This window comes from Microcaecilia unicolor, chromosome 9 (genome assembly GCF_901765095.1).
Source record: "Microcaecilia unicolor chromosome 9, aMicUni1.1, whole genome shotgun sequence".
NCBI classification, from domain to species: Eukaryota; Metazoa; Chordata; class Amphibia; order Gymnophiona; family Siphonopidae; genus Microcaecilia; species Microcaecilia unicolor.
Genome location: NC_044039.1, coordinates 84629374 through 84649587, shown reverse-complemented (window position 1 = coordinate 84649587; position 20214 = coordinate 84629374). Strand labels below are relative to the sequence as shown.

At 39.7% G+C, this 20214-nt stretch overlaps 1 protein-coding gene across 5 annotated transcripts in view; it reads left to right on the top strand.

Annotated features, from left to right (window-relative positions):
- Window positions 1-20214, top strand: part of PPFIBP1 (PPFIA binding protein 1) — a 351944-nt gene that overhangs the window by 227589 nt on the left and 104141 nt on the right. For 2 of the 5 annotated variants that reach the window (XM_030215476.1, XM_030215473.1), the window contains exons 8-9: window positions 11869-11983; window positions 15245-15277. In XM_030215476.1, coding sequence (XP_030071336.1) covers window positions 11869-11983; window positions 15245-15277 — 148 coding nt within the window. Of the gene's footprint in view, window positions 1-1218; window positions 1312-11868; window positions 11984-15244; window positions 15278-20214 lie in introns of all 5 variants that reach the window. The other 3 variants (XM_030215475.1, XM_030215474.1, XM_030215472.1) reach the window with 2 other exon arrangements.

Genomic DNA, 20214 nt, shown 5'->3' with positions numbered 1-20214 from the left:
TGTTGGACCTGGACCAGGCTCCAAATGCGGCCCTCCAGTTCAAAAGTTTGTCCACCCCTAGAGTAGCATGGGCTGGTTGAAATCGGGACTAATGATACAGGGTGCTAATTGAAGTGGAGGAGTGGCCTAGTGGTTAGGGTGGTGGACTTTGGTCCTGGGGAACTGAGGAACTGAGTTCAATTCCCGGCACAGGCAGCTCCTTGTGACTCTGGGCAAGTCACTTAACCCTCCACTGCCCCATGTAAGCCGCATTGAGCCTGCCATGAGTGGGAAAGCGCGGGGTACAAATGTAACAAAAAAAAAAGAAAAAAAGTATGAGCCAAAAATCTTATACTGCAATCTGAGTAATTATGAATTCTGATAACTTTTGTTTCTTCTTTCAAGTTTTATGTGTTTGAGATAAATGACAATTAGGCATATTTTCAAAGCACATAGCCTTCCAAAGTTCCATAGAAACCTATGGAACTTTGGAAGGCTAAGTTCTTTGAAAATATGCCTCAATGTGATTTTTCAGATACTTTTTCTAACATGACAGTTTCCTTCCTGCAAAGAGAAATTTGGAGCAAACAATGGACAATTGCAGTTTGCATTGAGGATTGCAATCAGTAAGCACCTCACATGTCACCTTTCCCCAACCACATTGCAAAATCTTGACTATTTTGATCTGTCTATTCTTGCTGTTTGTAATGTGTCTGATCTCGGGGTGAATAAAAACAGAGCACTGCTGCTTGTGTGCATATTTCAAAATCTTGCAAATTAATATATTTTCCTGAGAGTGGAAGTACAGTAAGACATCTCTTCTCGGCCCTTTTCCTGAAGGCATACCTTGCCAGTCAGGTCTTCAGGATCACCACAGGGGATATGTAGGAGAGAGATTTGTATGTTAATATTCTCTGCTATATGCAAATTTATCTCATATGTATTTGCTGTGGTAATCTTTAAAACCCAGCTGGCTAGGTTTACCTTGAAGAGAGGTCTGAGATGTGCTGTTAGGAAAACTGCATGAGAAGATGGTGTAAAAATGTAAACCCAAGAAGATTCTGAACTGGATTATCCTGGGAAGGAATGAGTTTGTTTAAAGATACACTGTACTCAGGCTCAATACATTAGCTATTGTATTTTTCTAAATGCCTGTCTTTCTTATAAATAAAATGTTCTCTATTTAGCCTTGTCTCTTTTCTATCTTTAGTTTTCTTTCACTCCTCTCTCTGTTGCCAGTCTCTAATGGCCAAACTTTCTAGCATGAAAATCAAAGTGGGTCAGATGCAGTACGAAAAGCAGCGGATGGAACAAAAGTGCCTGACACTGAAGGTGTGGTACGGTCTGAGCGTTGTAGGTCTGCTTTGCATCCGATTGTGTCACTGCCTCCTAGTTTGTCTGCATATTGTTGCCATGCAGTTTGTACTGTGTGTAATGGTTTGTGTTGATCCACCTTGTGCCCTTTGCATTGCATCCATTACCTCTTCCAGAATTAGAAATTGCTAGAGTAAACCTTGGTTTCAAAATTTGAGAAATGAATCTAAAATTGATGAAATACTGCATATCCTAGTATAATATAATTTGTGACTCTGAATCCCCCATACACACTCCAAACCACAATCTTTAGCTATACAAAATGCTTCTACTTATACACACAAAAAAGAGTTATATCTTGTTTGGTGCCAGCATGTGTTTCATCAGTACTTGACTTGATGCCGATATTGGTAGAATCATGGATTTGATATACTGCCTTTTTCTGGTACAAACAAAACTGATTTGCATATATGACCATCTCTGGGTAAAGGTGACTAAAGTCTTCAGAAACAAAAAAATGAGGTCTTAATGAATTATGTTGAAGCAAACAATTTGTCAGTCCAAGACCCATCCTTTTAAGTGAAAAAGTAAGTTACAGAAGTTGAGATGTGTAACTTTGTTTTCAAATTACTTATGGACCCATGACATGAAAAATCAGCTATTCTCAACATTTTAGATCCACTGCTTTAATCGCCTTTTCTCAGACATCACATATATGCAGGTACTTTCTCTGCCCAGTGGGCTCGCAATCAGTTGCAGTTAATGAAATTGGCTCTCTAGAAACAAAACACAAAAAATGTATTTATTTTTTACTAGGGCTGTTTCACGAACTAACAAAAAAAAATATCTCAAAATAATTGTTTTGGATACATATTTCAGAGAATAGGACCAAATAGACCTTTTTCTGATTTGGTCCTGAATAGCGACACTGAGTTTTTTTTTTTTTTGTTTGTTTTTTAGTTTAATAGTTGGTACCCCCAGAACAAATACAGTATGGGACAATTTTACAGAGGTCACTAGTCTGAAAGTTAAGATTATGGTGGCAAAGTTCAGTTAAAATTGTAGCAAACTTGACCCTTGCCCTGCTTGGCTACTTATGGGGGGAAGGGATTTGGGGTTTAGCTCACACCTGAATGTAGATTAACTTGATTTACTACTTAAAAAAAAAAATATATATATATATATATTTCTCTGTCCCCAGAGTTCTTAAGTTTATACTTGAAGCAATGGAGAGTTAAATGATTTAGCCATGATCATAAAGAAAAGTAAGAGGATTTGATCCAGCCATCCTTGGCTTTCGGCCCTGCTCATCTGTTTGATGACTCCTCCACTTATAGAAACTAAGAGACTCATTGACATGGCTGAGAAGTATTGATTCTTGTACAAATTCTGCCCAGTTCACAGCCTGTTTTTATAATCATTCGTACATACAGGACTAGATTCTATATATGGTGCCTAAAAAATTGGCATCAAAAAAGCTCTATTCTACGCTTAGTTAGGCTTGGTTTATAGAGTAGAGCTTATTCCCAGGACTCGCGGTTTATAGAATAGAGCTTATTCCCTAATCCTCGGTATTCTAGAATAACTTGCATAAATACTAGAAACACGCCCCCTTCCACCCCTGACCCTCCCATTTCTATGCTTTTTTTTTTTTAACTTGAGTATAAAATTTAGGTGCGGATCCCGCATCTAAATTTACACATGTAAGTTCGTTAAATCTAATTGGTGCCAATAATTGTTTAAAGTGCTGATTATTGGTATTAATTGGCTCATTAAATTGCATGCATAGTTTTTGGTGACTTTTATAGAATTATGGGGACAGTTTTTATTTTAAAAAAAAAAAGCCTTGTGTGAAAATTTTAGGCTGGTTGGTTGTTTTCAGTTTGTTAGCAAATTAATTTGAAGTTTTGTCACCATTTAACTTACTGATTTTCTTGAACCCAATGCTTTACTGGATCCAGCTCAATCTGGCTTCCATAGGGGTTTTAGTACTGAAAATTTTGACTGCAATTTAACTTGCGTCTGGATGGATGCAGCTAGTGATCGTACTGGATCTTTCCTCAGCATTTGATATAGTAGATTTTGAACTACCACAGGACATACATAATAGTATAGTAGACTCGTTCAGTACAGCTTTAGATTTTCTCTCTTTTGCCAGTACTATTTAACATCTTTGTTCAGCCAGTAGATTCAGTCCAATGAAGGATTCGTATGTGAAGGTGTTCAGCTATTAGATCGGTGCTTCTCTGAAGTTTAGCTTGTGGATACAGCTGAGCATGGTTGAAATAGATCCCAACAGACTGTGGGTTGAACATGTTACCCAACTCCTCCTTAGTTTTGGAGGCTCGGCTGCCAATCATAGCAAGAACAACCACATTAGCTATTAATGCAGCAATTAACATGCCTTATCTGCTGTTGGAGGTTATGTTCCAGTCAGATGATTATTCTGGAATTCCTCAGAAGATTCTGTCCCATTCCCAACTGGTACAGAGTACTATGGTTAGTTTATTAATGGGATCAAAGACTGATAGGTGAAGACAAAATCTGAACTCCAAAAGAGTTTGCTGGGTCATCCTGTGCAGTGCGAAGATTCCCCGAAGCAGATGGTTTGCTGAAACACTAGCGTTGGATCATTGTGCTTGTAACTAAGCTAAGGATTGTAGTCTGTCATTTGTTCTGGACATCGCATTGATATTTTTTTGAAGTGAAAGTTTAGAGAAGAAAAATTTTATATGCGGACACTGTGATACATGTTGGATTATAAGGCTTTCTTATAAAAATGGAGCAAATAGTAATGAAACCAGCACCAATTTCACAAAGAAAATGCATCGAATTTGGCATTTGTGAATGCAAGCATGTGATGTCTGATATTTACAGGGGTGTGTGTGTGTGTGTGTATATATATATATAAAAAAATTTTTTAAACATTATATGCAGGTAGTTTCTCTGTCCCTAGTGAGTTCACAATCTAAGTTTTTGTACCTGGGGCAGTGGAGGGTTAAGTGACTTGCCTAGAGTCACAAGGAGCCACAGTGGGAATTGAGTCCGTTTCCCAGGTTCACAGCTCACTGAACTAACAATTAGGCTGCTCCTAGAATTATTTTAAAGGTTTTGTGTTCTGCTTTGGTTCTTGCATGTTTTTGATTCCATCAGAAACACTTCCACTGTTTATTGATTTTTAGTAATGGGTGTTTGAAGGTGGGATTGGGCTCTCCCCCCCCCCCCCCCCCCCCCCACACACACACACACTTATCGTCTCCTGCTGGCTGTCTTTAACACTGAATATTTTCTACGCGTTAATTTTGGCATTTAAGACCTGAAGAGGTATTGGCCCAGAATTTTTCTTGTTGATTTACAGGGGGATGTTCAAAAGCAAACGCTGATGCTAGAGGCTGTTAGCGCCATACTAGCGCCGGTATTTGCTATCGCCCAATGATCAGAGTCCCCGAGCACGTGAAACAATGCGCTCGAGGGCTCTGAACGCATGCAAAACAGGGCTAAATATATTCATCCCCAATGATCAGCGACCAGCACGCCAAAGATTGGGTCGCTTGCTGCGGCAAATCATACGCCAGCTCCGAGCTGGAAGGTGTAGCCTAGAGCTAGAAACTGTTAGTACCTAGCCTAGAGCTAGAAACTGTTAGTACTGTCAAGTATTATGATCTCTCGGATGGGTAGTAACAGAAATATATTGATGTAAATTCAGGTCATTTAACAGAGCTAGAAAGTGTTTATTGGCCGATCTAGTTGGAAGGTCTGTATGAAAACTGCAGACTCCAAGAATAGTAAGATATGAAAAATTAATAGAAGAAGTATGAGTCTGGGAAAGTGATGCCCATCAACTGACAGTGTTATGGTAGGAGATAAATTACCAGCAGATGAAAAATAGGTATATCAGTATGGGAGTAGTAACAGTTCAGGGAAGGGAAGAGCATATATTGGCACTTCAGTAACAGCAATTGAAGAGGGATTATGAAAAAAGATAGCATTAGAGGCAAAAAAACATAGTAAAATTTTTTTTCGGTATATTAAAAGCAGAAAGCCGGCAAAAGAATCAGTTGGGCCGCTGGATGACCGAGGGGTAAAAGGGGCAATCAAGGAAGACAAAGACGTAGCGGAGAGATTGAATGAATTCTTTGCTTCGGTCTTCACTGAGGAAAATTTGGGTGGGATACCGGTGTAGGAAATGGTATTTCAAGCGGATGAGTCAGAGAAACTTACTGACTTCACGGTAAACCTAGAGGATGTAATGGGGCAGTTCAGCAAACTGAAGAGTAGCAAATCTCCTGGACCGGATGGTATTCATCCTAGAGTATTGATAGAACTGAAAAATGAGCTTGCAAAGCTACTGTTAGTGATATGCAATTTTTCCTTAAAGTTGAGTGTGGTACCGGAAGATTGGAGGGTGGCCAATGTAACGCCAATTTTCAAAAAAGGTTCCAGGGGAGATCCGGGAAATTATAGATCGGTGAGTCTGACGTCGGTGCCGGGGAAAATGGTAGAGGCTATTATTAAAAACAGGGGATAGTGCTGGGCAGACTTATACGGTCTGTACCAGAGATGGTGGTGGGAGGCGGGACTGGTAGTTGGGAGGCGGGGATAGTGCTGGGCAGACTTATACGGTCCGTGCCAGAGCTGGTGGTGGGAGGCGGGGTTGGTGGTTGGGAGGCGGGGATAGGGCTGGGCAGACTTACACGGTCTGTGCCCTGAAGAGGACAGTACAAATAAAAAAAGTAGCACATGAATTTACCTTCTTGGGCAGACTGGATGGACCGTCCAGGTCTTTTTCTGCCGTCATCTACTATGTTACTATGTAAAATTACAGAGCATATAGATTACTGAGACCAAGTCAGCACGGCTTTTGTGTGGGGAAATCTTGCCAGACCAATTTACTTCAGTTCTTTGAAGGAGTAAACAAACATGTGGACAAAGGGGAGCCAGTTGATATTGTGTATCTGGATTTTCAAAAGGCGTTTGACAAGGTACCTCATGAAAGGCTACAGAGGAAATTGGAGGGTCATGGGATAGGAGGAAATGTCCTATTGTGGATTAAAAACTGGTTGAAGGATAGGAAACAGAGAGTGGGGTTAAATGGGCAGTATTCACAATGGAGAAGGGTAGTTAGTGGGGTTCCTCGGGGGGGGGGGCTGTGCTAGGACTGCTGCTTTTTAATATATTTGTAAATGATTTAGAGATGAGAGTAACTAGCGAGGTAATTAAATTTGATGATGACACAAAGTTATTCAAAGTCGTTAACTCGCGACAGGATTGTGAAAAATTACAAGAGGACCTTACGAGACTGGGAGACTGGGCGGCTAAATGGCAGATGACGTTTAATGTGAGCAAGTGCAAGGTGATGCATGTGGGGGGGGGAAAAACCCAAATTATAGCTACATCATGCAAGGTTCCAAGTTAGGAGTTATGGACCAAGAAAGGGATCTGGGTGTCGTCGTCAATAATACACTGAAACCTTCTGCTCAGTGTGCTGCTTTGGCTAGGAAAGCGAATAGAATGTTGGGTATTATTAGGAAAGGTATGGAAAACAGGCATGAGGATGTTATAATACTGTTGTATCGCTCCATGGTGCAACCGCACCTTGAGTATTGTGCTCAATTCTGGTTGCCGCATCTCATGATATAGTAGAATTGGAAAAGGTGCAGCGAAGGGCGACTAAAATGATAGTGGGGATGGGACGACTTCCCTATGAAGAAAAACTAAGGAGGCTAGGGCTTTTCAGCTTGGAGAAGAGACGGCTGAGGGGAGACATGATAGAGGTATATAAAATAATGAGTGGAGTGGAACAGGTGGATGTGAAGCGTCTGTTCACGCTTTCCAAAAATACTAGGACTAGGGGGCATGCGATGAAACTACAGTGTAGTAAATTTAAAACAAATCAGAGAAAATATTTCTTCACCCAACGCATAATTAAACTCTGGAATTCGTTGCCGGAGAACGTGGTGAAGGCGGTTAGCTTAGCAGAGTTTAAAAAGGGGTTAGACGGTTTCCTAAAGGACAAGTCCATAAACCGCTACTAAATGGACTTACGAAAAATCCACAATTCCAGGAATAACATGTATAGAATGTTTGTACATTTGGGAAGCTTGCCAGGTGCCCTTGGCCTGGATTGGCTACTGTCGTGGACAGGATGCTGGGCTCGATGGACCCTTGGTCTTTCCCAGTGTGGCATTACTTATGTACTTATTAAAGACAAAGCCACACCACCATCTTTGCCACTACGTCTGGAGGCAGAGAAGGCCAAGTACTCCTCAGGAAGGCATTATGAGAGAATTGCTTCTTCACTCTCCAATCCAAGTTTCAACCAAACAAAGAAAAGCAAGGCTATTATCATGGATAAGATCAGCTATCAGTGTAGGTTGGTGCACAGAGTACATTTTTTTGAAACCAACTAAGTGTTTAAAAAGAAAAATTCTCAATTCCCATTGGGGAGCAAAGAGGAAACAGTACACAAAGTTAAATACCTCACCTATGGTCAGATAAAACACGGATCACTGATAAAGATTGACATCCCCAGAATAGATAATATGGATGGAAATTCCAACATGTACCAATAGCAGAAAAGACACAATACTCATGGAGCTTGTTCAAGGAGCATGGCCTGTTCTTGAGTGCACTCTGACACAAGCTGGTGACAACTGTAATAATGACATGAGGTTGTGGGGTAGTAGACTTAGGCAAAATGTCAGAACGTTCTTTAACAGAGAGGGTGGTTGATGCCTAGAATATCCTCCTGAGCGAGGTGGTGGAGAAAAAAAAGTGTGTCGGAATTTAAAGTATGGGATGAACACAGAGGATCTCTAATTAGAAAATGAATGATGCACAGCCTGTAAGTTGCATTTTTTTTTATATGTGTTGTTTGCATGTCAAGTGGTGCTTAGATGACAACTCTAGCTGTATCCACTAAGGCCAGTGCTGGGCTGGCTTGTACAGTCTGAATCCCGTATATAGCAATCTGGTTTAGGATGGGTTGGAGAGAGCTTTGACGAAAACTCCAGTAATTTGGGCCGTGAGGACAGTGCCGGGCAGACTTTTACAGTCTGTGTCCCGCAAATGACAAGATGAATTTGGATAGGCTGGAGTGGGCTTTGACAGCAACTCCAGTAGTTGGAACATAAGGATAGAGCCGGGTGGACTTCTACAGTCTGTGTCCCAGAAACACCAAAGATGATATGTTGAAACCCTCTGCTCAGTGTGCAGCAGCAGCAGCGAAGAAAGCAAGTAGAATGTTAGGAATGGAGAACAAAACAAAAAATATTATAATGCCTTTGTATCGCTGCACGGTGGTGGTGGGTAATTTGGAAAGGGAATTTGGGGTGATTATTATTATTATTATTTTAAAAGAAGCACCAACCACTTTAAGTTGCTGCCTAGGAGCATTGAACTATCCATTAATTTCCATGAATTGCACAGCTGTGTTATATTCAAATCAGCAAATTATGCAAAATGAATATTTTGTAGTTAAAAATAAATAATCCAACCCCAAGAGCTCCATTATTGCCAATTAACATGTGTTGTTGCCATAATGCAGCTTAATAAACAGTACCCATAGTTTGTAAAATTAGTGGGTGGATATGTTTCTGCTTATGTCAGGCTGTAGTAGTAGAATGCCTGAACACATTGCATTTTTGTGTGTCTAAGCTGCTAAAGATGTCTTTTGTGAAATGTTGCTTTTAATCACATCTTTTTGTTTGCATTTTCGGTGCTTCTTACATAATGAATATAATTTTTTTAAAACTGTTGGCATGCAATAATCAAATTTATTTCTGATTCTAAGACATATTGGGTCAGATTTGCCAGTAGACACGATGGCGAGTAATTTTATAAATGGGTGGCTGCGTGACATGTCCAAAGAGTACCTGTTCTATAAAGGCCCTTGAACACTGTTGCCAGCAGGACACACACTTCCAGAATAAATTTTCTCAATGTTTTATGTGCAAAAGAAAAAAAGGCCCACGTGCCTTTATCAGGCTGCAGTAACTCCCAGTGGTGGAAAAAATTTGCACAAATTTACACTTTCTATGAAGAAGGTAAGTGTGTGTGCGCTCTGTGAGTACCTGTGTATTATACAAAATACGTAGATTGTAGCTGCCTCCATTACGCTAAAACTGTGCTTGCACGAGCACTTACATGCCAACTGGTTGAAACAGTGGTTCGCAAATCTGGTCTTGGAGGCACCCCACCCAGTCAGGATTTCAGGATATCCAATATTCATGAGAGATAACTACTTGCAGTGAATGAATATTCATTGTGGATATTCCAAAAACCTGACTGCTGGGGTGCCTCCAGGACCAGGTCTGGGAACCACTGGATTAAAAGTTTTAGAGTACTCCTGCTTTTTAAACGTGTGTACCTATGTGCAATTTTATTAGAGCCATTTTACATGCAGAAAATAGCTATTCTGAAATTGTCTACTGGTGTATAACAAACGTACTTTATAAGATCTACACGTAGGTATTCCCACGAAGAAGAGGGGAGGGGTGTTGGGTGGAAATGCAGCAAAGTTGCAAGGGTATACTTCATAAAAGTATGCAGGTACCTACATAGAATATGTTCACATCATTGGACTTATGCATGAATGAGGCTAGTTCTGGGACATGTTTTATTTGTTGCTTTTATAATATAACCTGCAATATTCCCCAAATCAGTGTTACTATAGTCAGATCATCAGAAGGTGTGCTATTTATTTATTTAAGACATTTAGGGCCCTGTTTACTAAGCTGCGCTACAGGCACACTAGCATTTTAAGCATGTGCTAAAAATTAGTGCACGCTAATGCTAGAGACACCCATAGGAATATATGGGTGTCTAGTGTTAGCGCATGCTAAAAATGCGTGCACACCTTAGTAAAGAGGACCCTTATAACCCTACATTATCCCAAGTTATACTTGAGTTCAGTGTGGCTAAAAATTGTGATTAGGCAATATTTAAGTGTACAGCGATCTTACAATGCAGTCAGTATTTGAAGTATTGACAAATAAGAGAAGATAACATGCACTATATCCATGTTTTTAAAGGTTTTTAAAAAGTTTTTTGTATCTTACTATTTTTTTTCTTTCTTATTCAAGTGTTTAAAACTTGAAAACAAACACATTTAATTTCTTCAGAAGAAAATATCCAGGCTGAAGAAATGAGAAGTGCTTGTTTTCAAGTTTTAACATTTGAATAAGAAAGATAAAAGTATAAGATCCATATTTTTAAAGGATTTTAAAAAAACATCGTTTCTATGAGGAAATATGGTGACTGCTTTATATGAGATTTTGTCAAGCACACCTTCTGATGATAATGACTATAGTAAAATTGTCTGATTTGGGGAATATTGCAGATTGCTTTTGCAATATGTCCCCATTGAAATATATTTTCATTAGTAACCAGTATCTAATTGCATATGCACCTTATTCAAGAGTTTTGTGTGCACTCGGATTTTGTGGCACCAGAAGCAAATAGTACAGCACAGCAGTATTAGAAATGGCAAGAGAGACTATGAAAGGGAAAGGGGAGGGGATTTTATATGCTGCCTTTCTGTGATTACAAAGTGGTTTACATACTATATACAGGTATTTATTTTGTACCTGGGAAAATGGAGGGTTAAGTGACTTGTGCAGAGTCAGAAGGAGCTGCAGTGGGAATTGAATCCAGTTTCCCTTGTTGTCAGGCCACTGCACTAACTGTTAGGCTATGCCTCCAGTAATCAGGTTGGACCTTATCCATGCAGGTTGCGTGTAATGTTGCTTTTGCTGGGGTGAGTGGTTGTCAGTAGGTCATGTGAGGTTGCTGTCTCTATCTTACTCTGAAAGAGAAAATGTCACGCTTGGCAGATGGTATACTGAGAGATACTTGATTGGCTACAGGCTAATGTCATTACCAAATTATTAAAAAGTCATCAAATTCATTTTCTTTGCTTTTTGTTTCTTACAGCACAAATATTACAGCTGTAGGACTTCTCAAACGGGCTATACTTCTGCCTTCTAGTAAAAAAAAAAAAAAGAAGAAGCTAAAATGACACTGCTAAACACTGGGCTTTTTTCTGATTCTGGTTTGGGAGTGGGGGAGAAGAGGAAGGGGGTGGTTTTGTTTTTTAAATAATCCAAAATATTGGTGTCCAACAAGTATCCAGCAGGATCTAGTTCTTTCTGTTTGTCATACTGTGGACTTATGCTTGGGTGCTGCTGCTTCTAAAATTCATTCTGATCAGAAGCATGGCAGAAAGATGGAGCCTGAGTCCTGCTGGGCAAGGTTTTTTTTTTGTCCATGCCCTCAAGTAGCCATTTGAAACCAGTGGTCATAGTTTACCTGGGATTGCTCAGCAGCCAGCAATATAAATAGACCCAACATGGACCATGCTTTGTCATGTGTTAATTGTACATCTGATTTCTACTTTCATGAATCATAGAAAAGTAATTCATACTAAAACATAAGCTGTTCTGCTTCAAGGCCATTTCACGTGACCAATATTAGTCTGCTGTTAAAAAAGAAAAATAAATAAAGGAGGGGTGGAATTATATATATTCTTCCAGATTTTGATGTGCACCGCTTTGAAAAGTTGTTTTATCTATACAGGATGAACTTGCTTTGCTAAAAGTGCAACTGGAAGAGAAAGAAATGGAGGTGAAGAGACTGCAAGAGAAGCTGCTATGCAGGGAACCGGCAGAAGAGGGAGACATAATAGAGAGAGGTGAGGCAGCAGAACGTTTGTTTCCTTCGTATTTCCTGCATTTCTTTTCTAGGTTTGTTGTGTAATTTACTACATTTAACAGGCTCTGAATGACTGTGTACATAAGTAGTATTTCTGCCACACCTTACTGCATGTTGGTTAATCATTACAAGGCAACCGTACCAAAATAGATGCATCCTAGAAAGGGAGAATGCATTTAAGCACTTGCTGCAGCCTTAACTTGAGTGAAGTAGTAGATTTTGCTGGCAATTCAAGTGATTTTTCTTATTGGAGCAGAATCTGTGGCACAGTTTCATGAGTGACACTAAAGGGGGGAAGTTATCAACGTGGGCTACTGTTAAGTCCGGGGGGGGGGGGGGGTCATTTTATTACAATTTATAATCTGCAAAAAAAAAAAAGTATATATAGTAAGTCCAAAATACTGCAAAGTATTCACGGTCCCAAATTTGTCTGTAAAAGAAAGTTCTGTCTCAGTGTATGCTTGAAAACTGTCAAGTTCTTCTGCTTTCTGAGTGTTACTGGCAGCTTATTCCATTCAATTGGGCCAACAATGGAATACATTCTCTTCCATGTATATTCCATTCGTGTTTCTCAGAAAGAAAGTTCCACCAGCATACATGCATCCTCTGAGCAAAGGGTTCGTTGAGGTACCAGACAGATGAGATGAATCCTGATACAAGCTTTGGTACACCAACTCCAGTAGTTTAAATCTGATATGTTTGGTTACTGGCAACCATTGCAGTTTCTTAATAAAGGGTGTAACCTGATCATATTTAGACAAACCATATGAAAGGCATACTGTTGAATTTTGTACCCCTTGTAAGGAATGAATATACATAACTGGCAATCCTACATACCCCACATTACAGTAGTCAAGACCAGTCAATATCAAACTTTGCAACACTTCCTGAAAGTCTGCTTGAGAATTCAATGGATGTAATTTACTCAATCTCAACTTAAAATATGAATTTTTTTACAACAGACTATAACCTATTGCTTAAAAGACAGTTCAGAATCCAGTATCACTCCCAAAATTTTCACCCTATGAGAAACTGTGATCGGGGTATTAGGAAGGTTCACATTGGGTTATTTTAGCCCAGGATCTCCATCCTGTGCTAATATAACGCGACTTAACAGTGGCCTATGTTGATCACTCCCCCCCCCCTCCCCAAATGTCTATGAAACACTGTAGAAGCATTTTAATCCAGTTTTAAAACACACAAGATCTTAGTGACAAGACACTGAAAAAGCAAGCCTTTCAAATTCTCATGGAGACTGCTAATTATATTTAGACTTTTTATTAAAGATATCAAAAGCAATAAAATACAAAGCCTAATGCATATTTGTTAGTCCTGTCAGCTAATAATACCTGTTCAGTACATAACTTACCACTTGTTCATGATTTGAAAATAAAGTATGAAGCTCAGTGTAATTTTTCTGTCCAGATCAACACAACATCTGGTAGTAGAACAGGTCTATTAACATTAGCCATTTCTCGGACAGCCCAGCCAAAGTCCTTAGAGCTGAAGAGAATCTGAGTGTCACAAAATTGAACGGTTCCCGAGAGGGCACAAAGCTAAAGCTGTGCAGCTTCCAAAGGAGAAACTGGCTCCCTCCATTAGTTTCTGTATGTGGTACACTAAGGCAGTGCTTCTCAACCCAATCCTTGGCAGGTTTTTAGGATTCCACAATGAATATGTATGTGAGAGATTTGTATGCTGAGGAGGTAGTACCTGTTAGAGAATGACATGGGGATGGGGACAGAGGCCACAGGGACGTGTCATTTTCTACTTTGAAGCCTGTTAATGAACTGGACTGTTATTTATGTTTGAATGATGCAGACAACAATATTTTGAGTTGGGGGGGGGGGGGGGGGAACAAGCAGACATACTGGCCACAACTAGCAAACTTTGCATGGCGGATCCTGTACATCCTGCTACCAGCACATCTTCTAAGAAGACATCTTCTATTGCGGGAAGGACTGTGGAAGACAGGAGAGCTAGACTGAATGCTGAGATTGTTGATGACTTATTATTCATCCACAGATTAAAAAATCATCGGTGCTTCAGAGGGGCATATTTCTCCCCTTTAGGGCATACAGAACGGGTTGTATTTTGTACTGCTGGACAGTTTTAAGAGGGTAGATTAAGATTCCTTGGGGTTGTAGAAATTAGCTATTGTTGGTGTTGGAAGGGTACAGGGTGGTGGTGAGGAAGGTTATAGCTGCTAGTTATTGTTTTCTATTTGTAATTTATACACAACAGTTGCACAGTATGTTATTCGTTTTTATACTTTAATAAAAAGATTTAAATATAAAATCATAATTGTTCAAGGCTTCTGCAGATGAGGACAGAGCCCATGGGGATGGGGCGGGGACAGAGACAGAACCTGCGTGGATGGGGTGGGGACGGAGGCAGAACCCACAGGGACGAGGACAAACTTTGGCCCCATGTCATTCTCTAATTGGAACCTCCTCCATTGCAGTAATTTAAACAGATCTTTTTGGCCTCTGGGACAGTGATGTACATTTCAGGATAAGCGGTTTCATTTTTCAATAGTACAAGTGAGCAGTCCGCTCTGATGTGCTTATAAGTGTCAAAGGAAAGCTTAAAATAGAAAGAACTCATCAGTGTAGGGTTGTGGAAAGTCTTATTGAAATTGACTTGTGTTATGAAATATGTGACCTGGAAAGACTGCAAAGTCTCCATGAAGACAGCAAGCAGGGCCCTTTTACAAAGGTGTGTAAGGGCCTGTGCATGTGCAGCGCGTGTCAAATCAGCATTACTGCCCGGCTAGCGCATGCGCCTGGCGGGAATTCCGAGTTTGGTGCGGGCCTAAAACCTGCAGTAGAAAATAATTTTCTATTGTCTACCGGGGTGGCATTCCCGGCGGTAATTGGCGCATGCTGGACAGTTACCTTGCAGGTAACGCGTGAGCCCTTACCGCTAACTCAGTGGGTGGCGTTAAGGGCTCAGGTTGTAAATAGACGCATGCTGGTTTTAATTTTACCGCACGTACATTCCCCCCCCCCCAACCCTCTTTTTTTCCAGACGTGGTGGAGAAATGGTCCAGCGCGTGTCCAAAACATGCGCCTACACTACGGCAAGCCACTTTTTGGCGTGCCTTTGTAAAAGGGCCCTGCAGTGAGCTACCTAGTTTGATTCTCTGATATACACAATGTTATAAAAATGTGTCGTAGGAATTTTATGTACTTCTTGAACATTAATTCTAATTTTAAAATTGCTGGCTTTTCCTGCACAGATGACAATTTTAGAAAGAAGCTCAAAGAAAAAAGTAAGATTTTTGGTGTCTCCACCAGCATTTTTTTTAACCTTCAGAGCTGCTTCCACTACAGCTTTTTGCATGTCTTACTCCCTACCTAAAACTATAATGTTAACTCATCTATAACGCCCCATTCAATTCTCAGCAGAAAAAATACTAAGCGAAGAGACTTGCCATCACACATAGAGAAAGTCGCTGCCTGCACTCATTGCAAAAATTTCATTTACGCTATAGTATATTTACAAACATAATTTAGTAGATCTTTCTAGAAGTATTTTAGGTGAGGTTTCCATGCAGCATTTTAATTAAGTAGGAAACCTTGTTAAAGCAAAGCAGAACACTGGTGCGTTAAAAGAGCGATCTGTAACCATCTGCCTTGTCTCATCTTGTTTTGGCTGATCTGTACATCCATTAGACTAATCGATATGACACAGGCATATTTTCAGCTTTGCTGAGGCATTTATTTATTTAACACATTTATACCCCACATTTTCCCACTAGTTGCAGGTTCAATTCTGGTCTTCACACAATACTGCTTTTTTCCTGAAATTTGTAAAAAATGTACTCCTGAGATTTTCTATGAGCAGGGTGCCAAGAGGCATGTTTTCTGCTCGTTTATGTGTGTGTGTGAGCACATAATGCATAAAGACCAGTGTTCTGGCTATGTACTAGACTATTAAAAACAAAACAAAAAAAAACAAAGCCTAGAAGAACAGTCCTCCACGGTTATAACGTGACAAGCACACAACAGTGGAGGAGACCAAAAAAGACCTCAATTCAAAGTAGACACTTGCACTGGAACGGAGTTCCTGCAGGGATGGAAGCAGTTCCTGCGGGATTTCTGCGGGGACGAAAGCGGTTCTTGTGGGGTTCCTGCGGGGACGGAATCGATTCCTGCGGGGTTGCCTGTGGGGACGGAAGCAGTTCCTGCGGGGTTGCCTGCGGGGACGGAAGCGGTTCCTGCGGGGTTGCCTGCGGGAATGGAAGCGGTTCCTGCGGGGTTTTGTGCATCCGCACTCCGCCTTCACTCTTATTTCAAACCATACGGTGTGCTGATCACTATTACATAGGTGGGCACCCACCAGGATATTGGAAATACTGCCCCCATTCGTGAGCACTAGATCCAGCATCGACCCTTGTGTTCCATCACCATTTGTCTGAGCAATGTACTTTGACAGGCATCCACAATCTTCCTCCTTCTTTCCGATTCCGCAGACGGGACGTTCCAATCGACGTCAGACAGATTGAAATCTCCCAACAGTAGCATCTCCCTTTTCATACCAATCTTTTGAATACCTTCTATCAGATCCTTATCTAACTTCTCCATTTGCGCAGGTGGTCTGTAGATAACCCCTGTGTGGATTCCGTCTTCTCTTTCCAGGACGATCCATAAAGCTTCTGCCTCTCCCCAGGTTCCCCGCATTTCAGCCGCTCTGATATAGTCTCTCACATACAGAGCCACTCCTCCACCTCTTCGGCCCTCTCTGTCCTTTAATTTAATAAGTTTAACTAGTTGACAAAGAGACATCCACTCATAAAGAGAAACTAAGGACACTTTGAAAAACATACACAATTAATTCTCATAAAAATATAAATAGATAATTGAAAAGATATACAAAGAAAGCTAGGTTAATATTTAAAAATAGACACACAAATGACCCTACACTTATAAAACAAGTATTTTAACAAACCTAGCCCTCAATCTAAATATTGAATGCTCAGAAATCAGACATAAAATCCAAGAGGCATAACATACAAATTAAAAAAAAAAATCCTACCTAGAAGGTGTATCCAAATACTGGTTTTGTCTCCAATAGCCTTGTAAGAAAACATATATCTAAAAAAGAGAAATATCTATGACTACATGTTAGAAAACAGAACAAAGAAGAAATGAACCAAACAAAAAATTCCCAACATAACTGGTCCATATCTTCTTTTTTCTGTAGTCTCCTGATGCAGGCCACAAAGGCCAAAACACAAAAAGGCCAAAACACAAGCCGTGTCGAGCCTTGATGAAGATCTTAATAAAATACCTCCTGGACACCTTTGAAATGTCTTTTTTGGGGTCTCCTCCGCTGTTGTGTGCTTATGCACTAGTCTATGACACGTACCTAAATGTGATGGCACGTACTTGGAAGATGGCATACACATGGGCAGAATTTGAATGAGGCACACAGTTACACATGCAAATTAGAGAATACTGTTGGCTGGTGTTAAGTGCTCGCAGGTGCATATTCGACCTGTTATGCTAGTATTCTGTAAAGAAAATAGGCACATACTTACCTTTTATAGGATAGCTCCAAATAGATGCCACCTTGATGCCTAAAAGTAGGCGCCCTTTTATAGAATTACTACCTGTATGCTAAACTGATAACGTTCACTGTTTTCGTTATAATAACTTTCTGATGACCATTGATGCTTCAGCGGAGCCATGGGTGCATAAGACTGGGAACTTTAAATTATCCCATTTCTCGCCCAAGCAAGAAAGTCTAATTATTTGGCACTCAGTTCAGTCTCTTATATTTGCAAGCAAAATAACTACAATGTGAAAAAAAAATAGGAATGAAAACAGACCAGAAACTGTTCATTTTCAGTTTGTTTGGCTGTTCCCTATTATATGTGGGGTTTTTTGGTTTCACATTTTTTTTAAATACATTTTTAAAAAATGTACATCAGAACTTGTAAAGTGCATAAATCAATTCTGTGTTTGTAAATTTGTAGGTTAATTTGTATTATATGGATTTTGTGCACACTAAATTAAGGCACGTTAATGAACTGAATGCATGTTAACAAATACACATCCCTACAGTATGTAATCCTTTCAAAATAAGTGGTTTTTAACATTGCATGTTTTTGAAGACTTTAGCAAATGCAATTGAGAGTGAGTAGTATGTGGCTAAGTACATTGAAATCCCTATAGTTATACTCATTCTTCATTTCTTACTCATTGAATCTTGTTTTCTCATACATGCTTTCAAAAATGCATTTTTTCCCAAAACAAATTAATGGAATTAAGTGCCAGCTGTAAATGAAGGACAAACGTTTCTCCCACTGGAAAAGCTTGAACTGCAAGTATTGAGCTTTATTATCACTGCCCTCCCCCCATCCCTCTAAAAAAAAATTAATGTATCATTAAATCCTGTACAGAAGAATCATATCTCCCAAAAGGCTTTAGGTGAAGACCAAAGTCACACAGATGCAAGTTTTGGGCAGTTGGTGAGGTTTATAGATGAAGCAGAGTCTGACCTGTGTTTAAGTCATCTCTTTCTTTGTGGAATGTACTGAAGCATGACTGCTCCTTGCCATGTCTGCCATTTCCTGTGCTCCTCCTCTTTGTACAGTTCATCTGTTCTGAGCTCTGGCTAAGCAGCATTCCATCATGCTTTTCACTGTCTACACAAGTCATTGCTTTGATCCATTGCTTTGGTAAAAACAGTTAAACCCAGTTGCATTACATGAATCGCTTTTGGCTGTTTTAGCAAGAGATATTTCTGTTCTGTCAGCATGCATTCTTGTTATAATTTTAAAAGATGAACCTAAAGTATAACCTTGACTTAATTAGAGTTTCAACCTCACATATAATGAAAGATTAAGTTTTAATTTTGGTGACACATGTACTTGTGTTTATACATAGGGTGAGTAAAATTCAAAACCATTTCCATAGGTAAAGTCATGCTTTAGCCACAGAAGGGGGTTTCTATAAATTGCCCATCCTGTAGTTTGGTAAAAATGTGTGTAGCGACATTTTTGTGCATACTTGGTGGGAAACTTTCCTGAGGGTAAGAATTGAAATGACATATGCATACCTTTTGAATTTTCAAAAGCATGAATGTTATTTTTTGTTTTTTTTTAAGGGCTTGACACAGCAGGTATAAATGTGCATTGATTCTTGGGATAATTTTTGCAAGAGAACATATATGTATATATTTTAAAGTCTTGTAAAGCTCATGAAATGAAATGTTCATGTGCATTATGAAAATTGCTTGCTCCCAAAAGATAAATAGGATTAAAATAGCTAAAACAAATGGGGAGCTCTGGGGAGATGATTGGAATAATGAAAAAATAAGGGCCCTGTTTACTAAGCCATGCTAGAGGCATGTTGGCATTTTTAGCGTTCACTAACCATTACCATTCGCTGTGTAGGCGCCCACAGTATTCCTATGGGTACCTGCACAGTGCATGATTATTTTATGCATTCACTAAAAACGCTAGCACACCTTAGTAAACAGGGCCCTGTTGTGTACTTTATAAAGAGCAGATTTATACAGATTTTTGAGATCATGCAGTTCACCTATGTAAGACAGAAATAGAACACCCAGGAGTAGATACATTTTAAGCGTATTTTGATAGACAACATTTTTTTGTTTTTTGATTTGGAGCATATGTATAAAGACTTATTTGAGCCAACTCGTGAACAGGCGAAATATAAATGGCCATGTGAAAAACATGGTTTTTGTAAGTTGACACCTGTGACTTTTAACATTTGACCTTTTGAGCCTTATTTATCAACATTGCAAAGGCTAGTTGAATTGAAAACTGCAGTCTTTTGAGCTGTATCTGATAGATGGAATAAGAGGAATTTTAGGTATAAGAACGTGCTGTCCTTTGGCACAACTTGTCAAGATTGTAGCCTCAATAACTTGTGGCATTAGAATTTAAGAGCTACATGTGTGCCATTACATAGCTTTGGAGCATTTAGTTTTCGTGGGAGTATGATTGACGAACCAATTTTTAAGTGTAGTTGATGTGGTGGCATTCCTGGTGGATGCAGTGAATTTAGAAATTCAGTCTGATTATTTACAATGTCATCAGTATCTTTACCTCCTGAGCAACACATACCAGGGGGTTCTGCCTTAAATTTTAGTGTACAACATGATTTGCAGATAATGTTCATTTTGCCCGTGCTTAATTGAGGAGACTCTTCATATTCGTTCATCAAGTTGTAAATT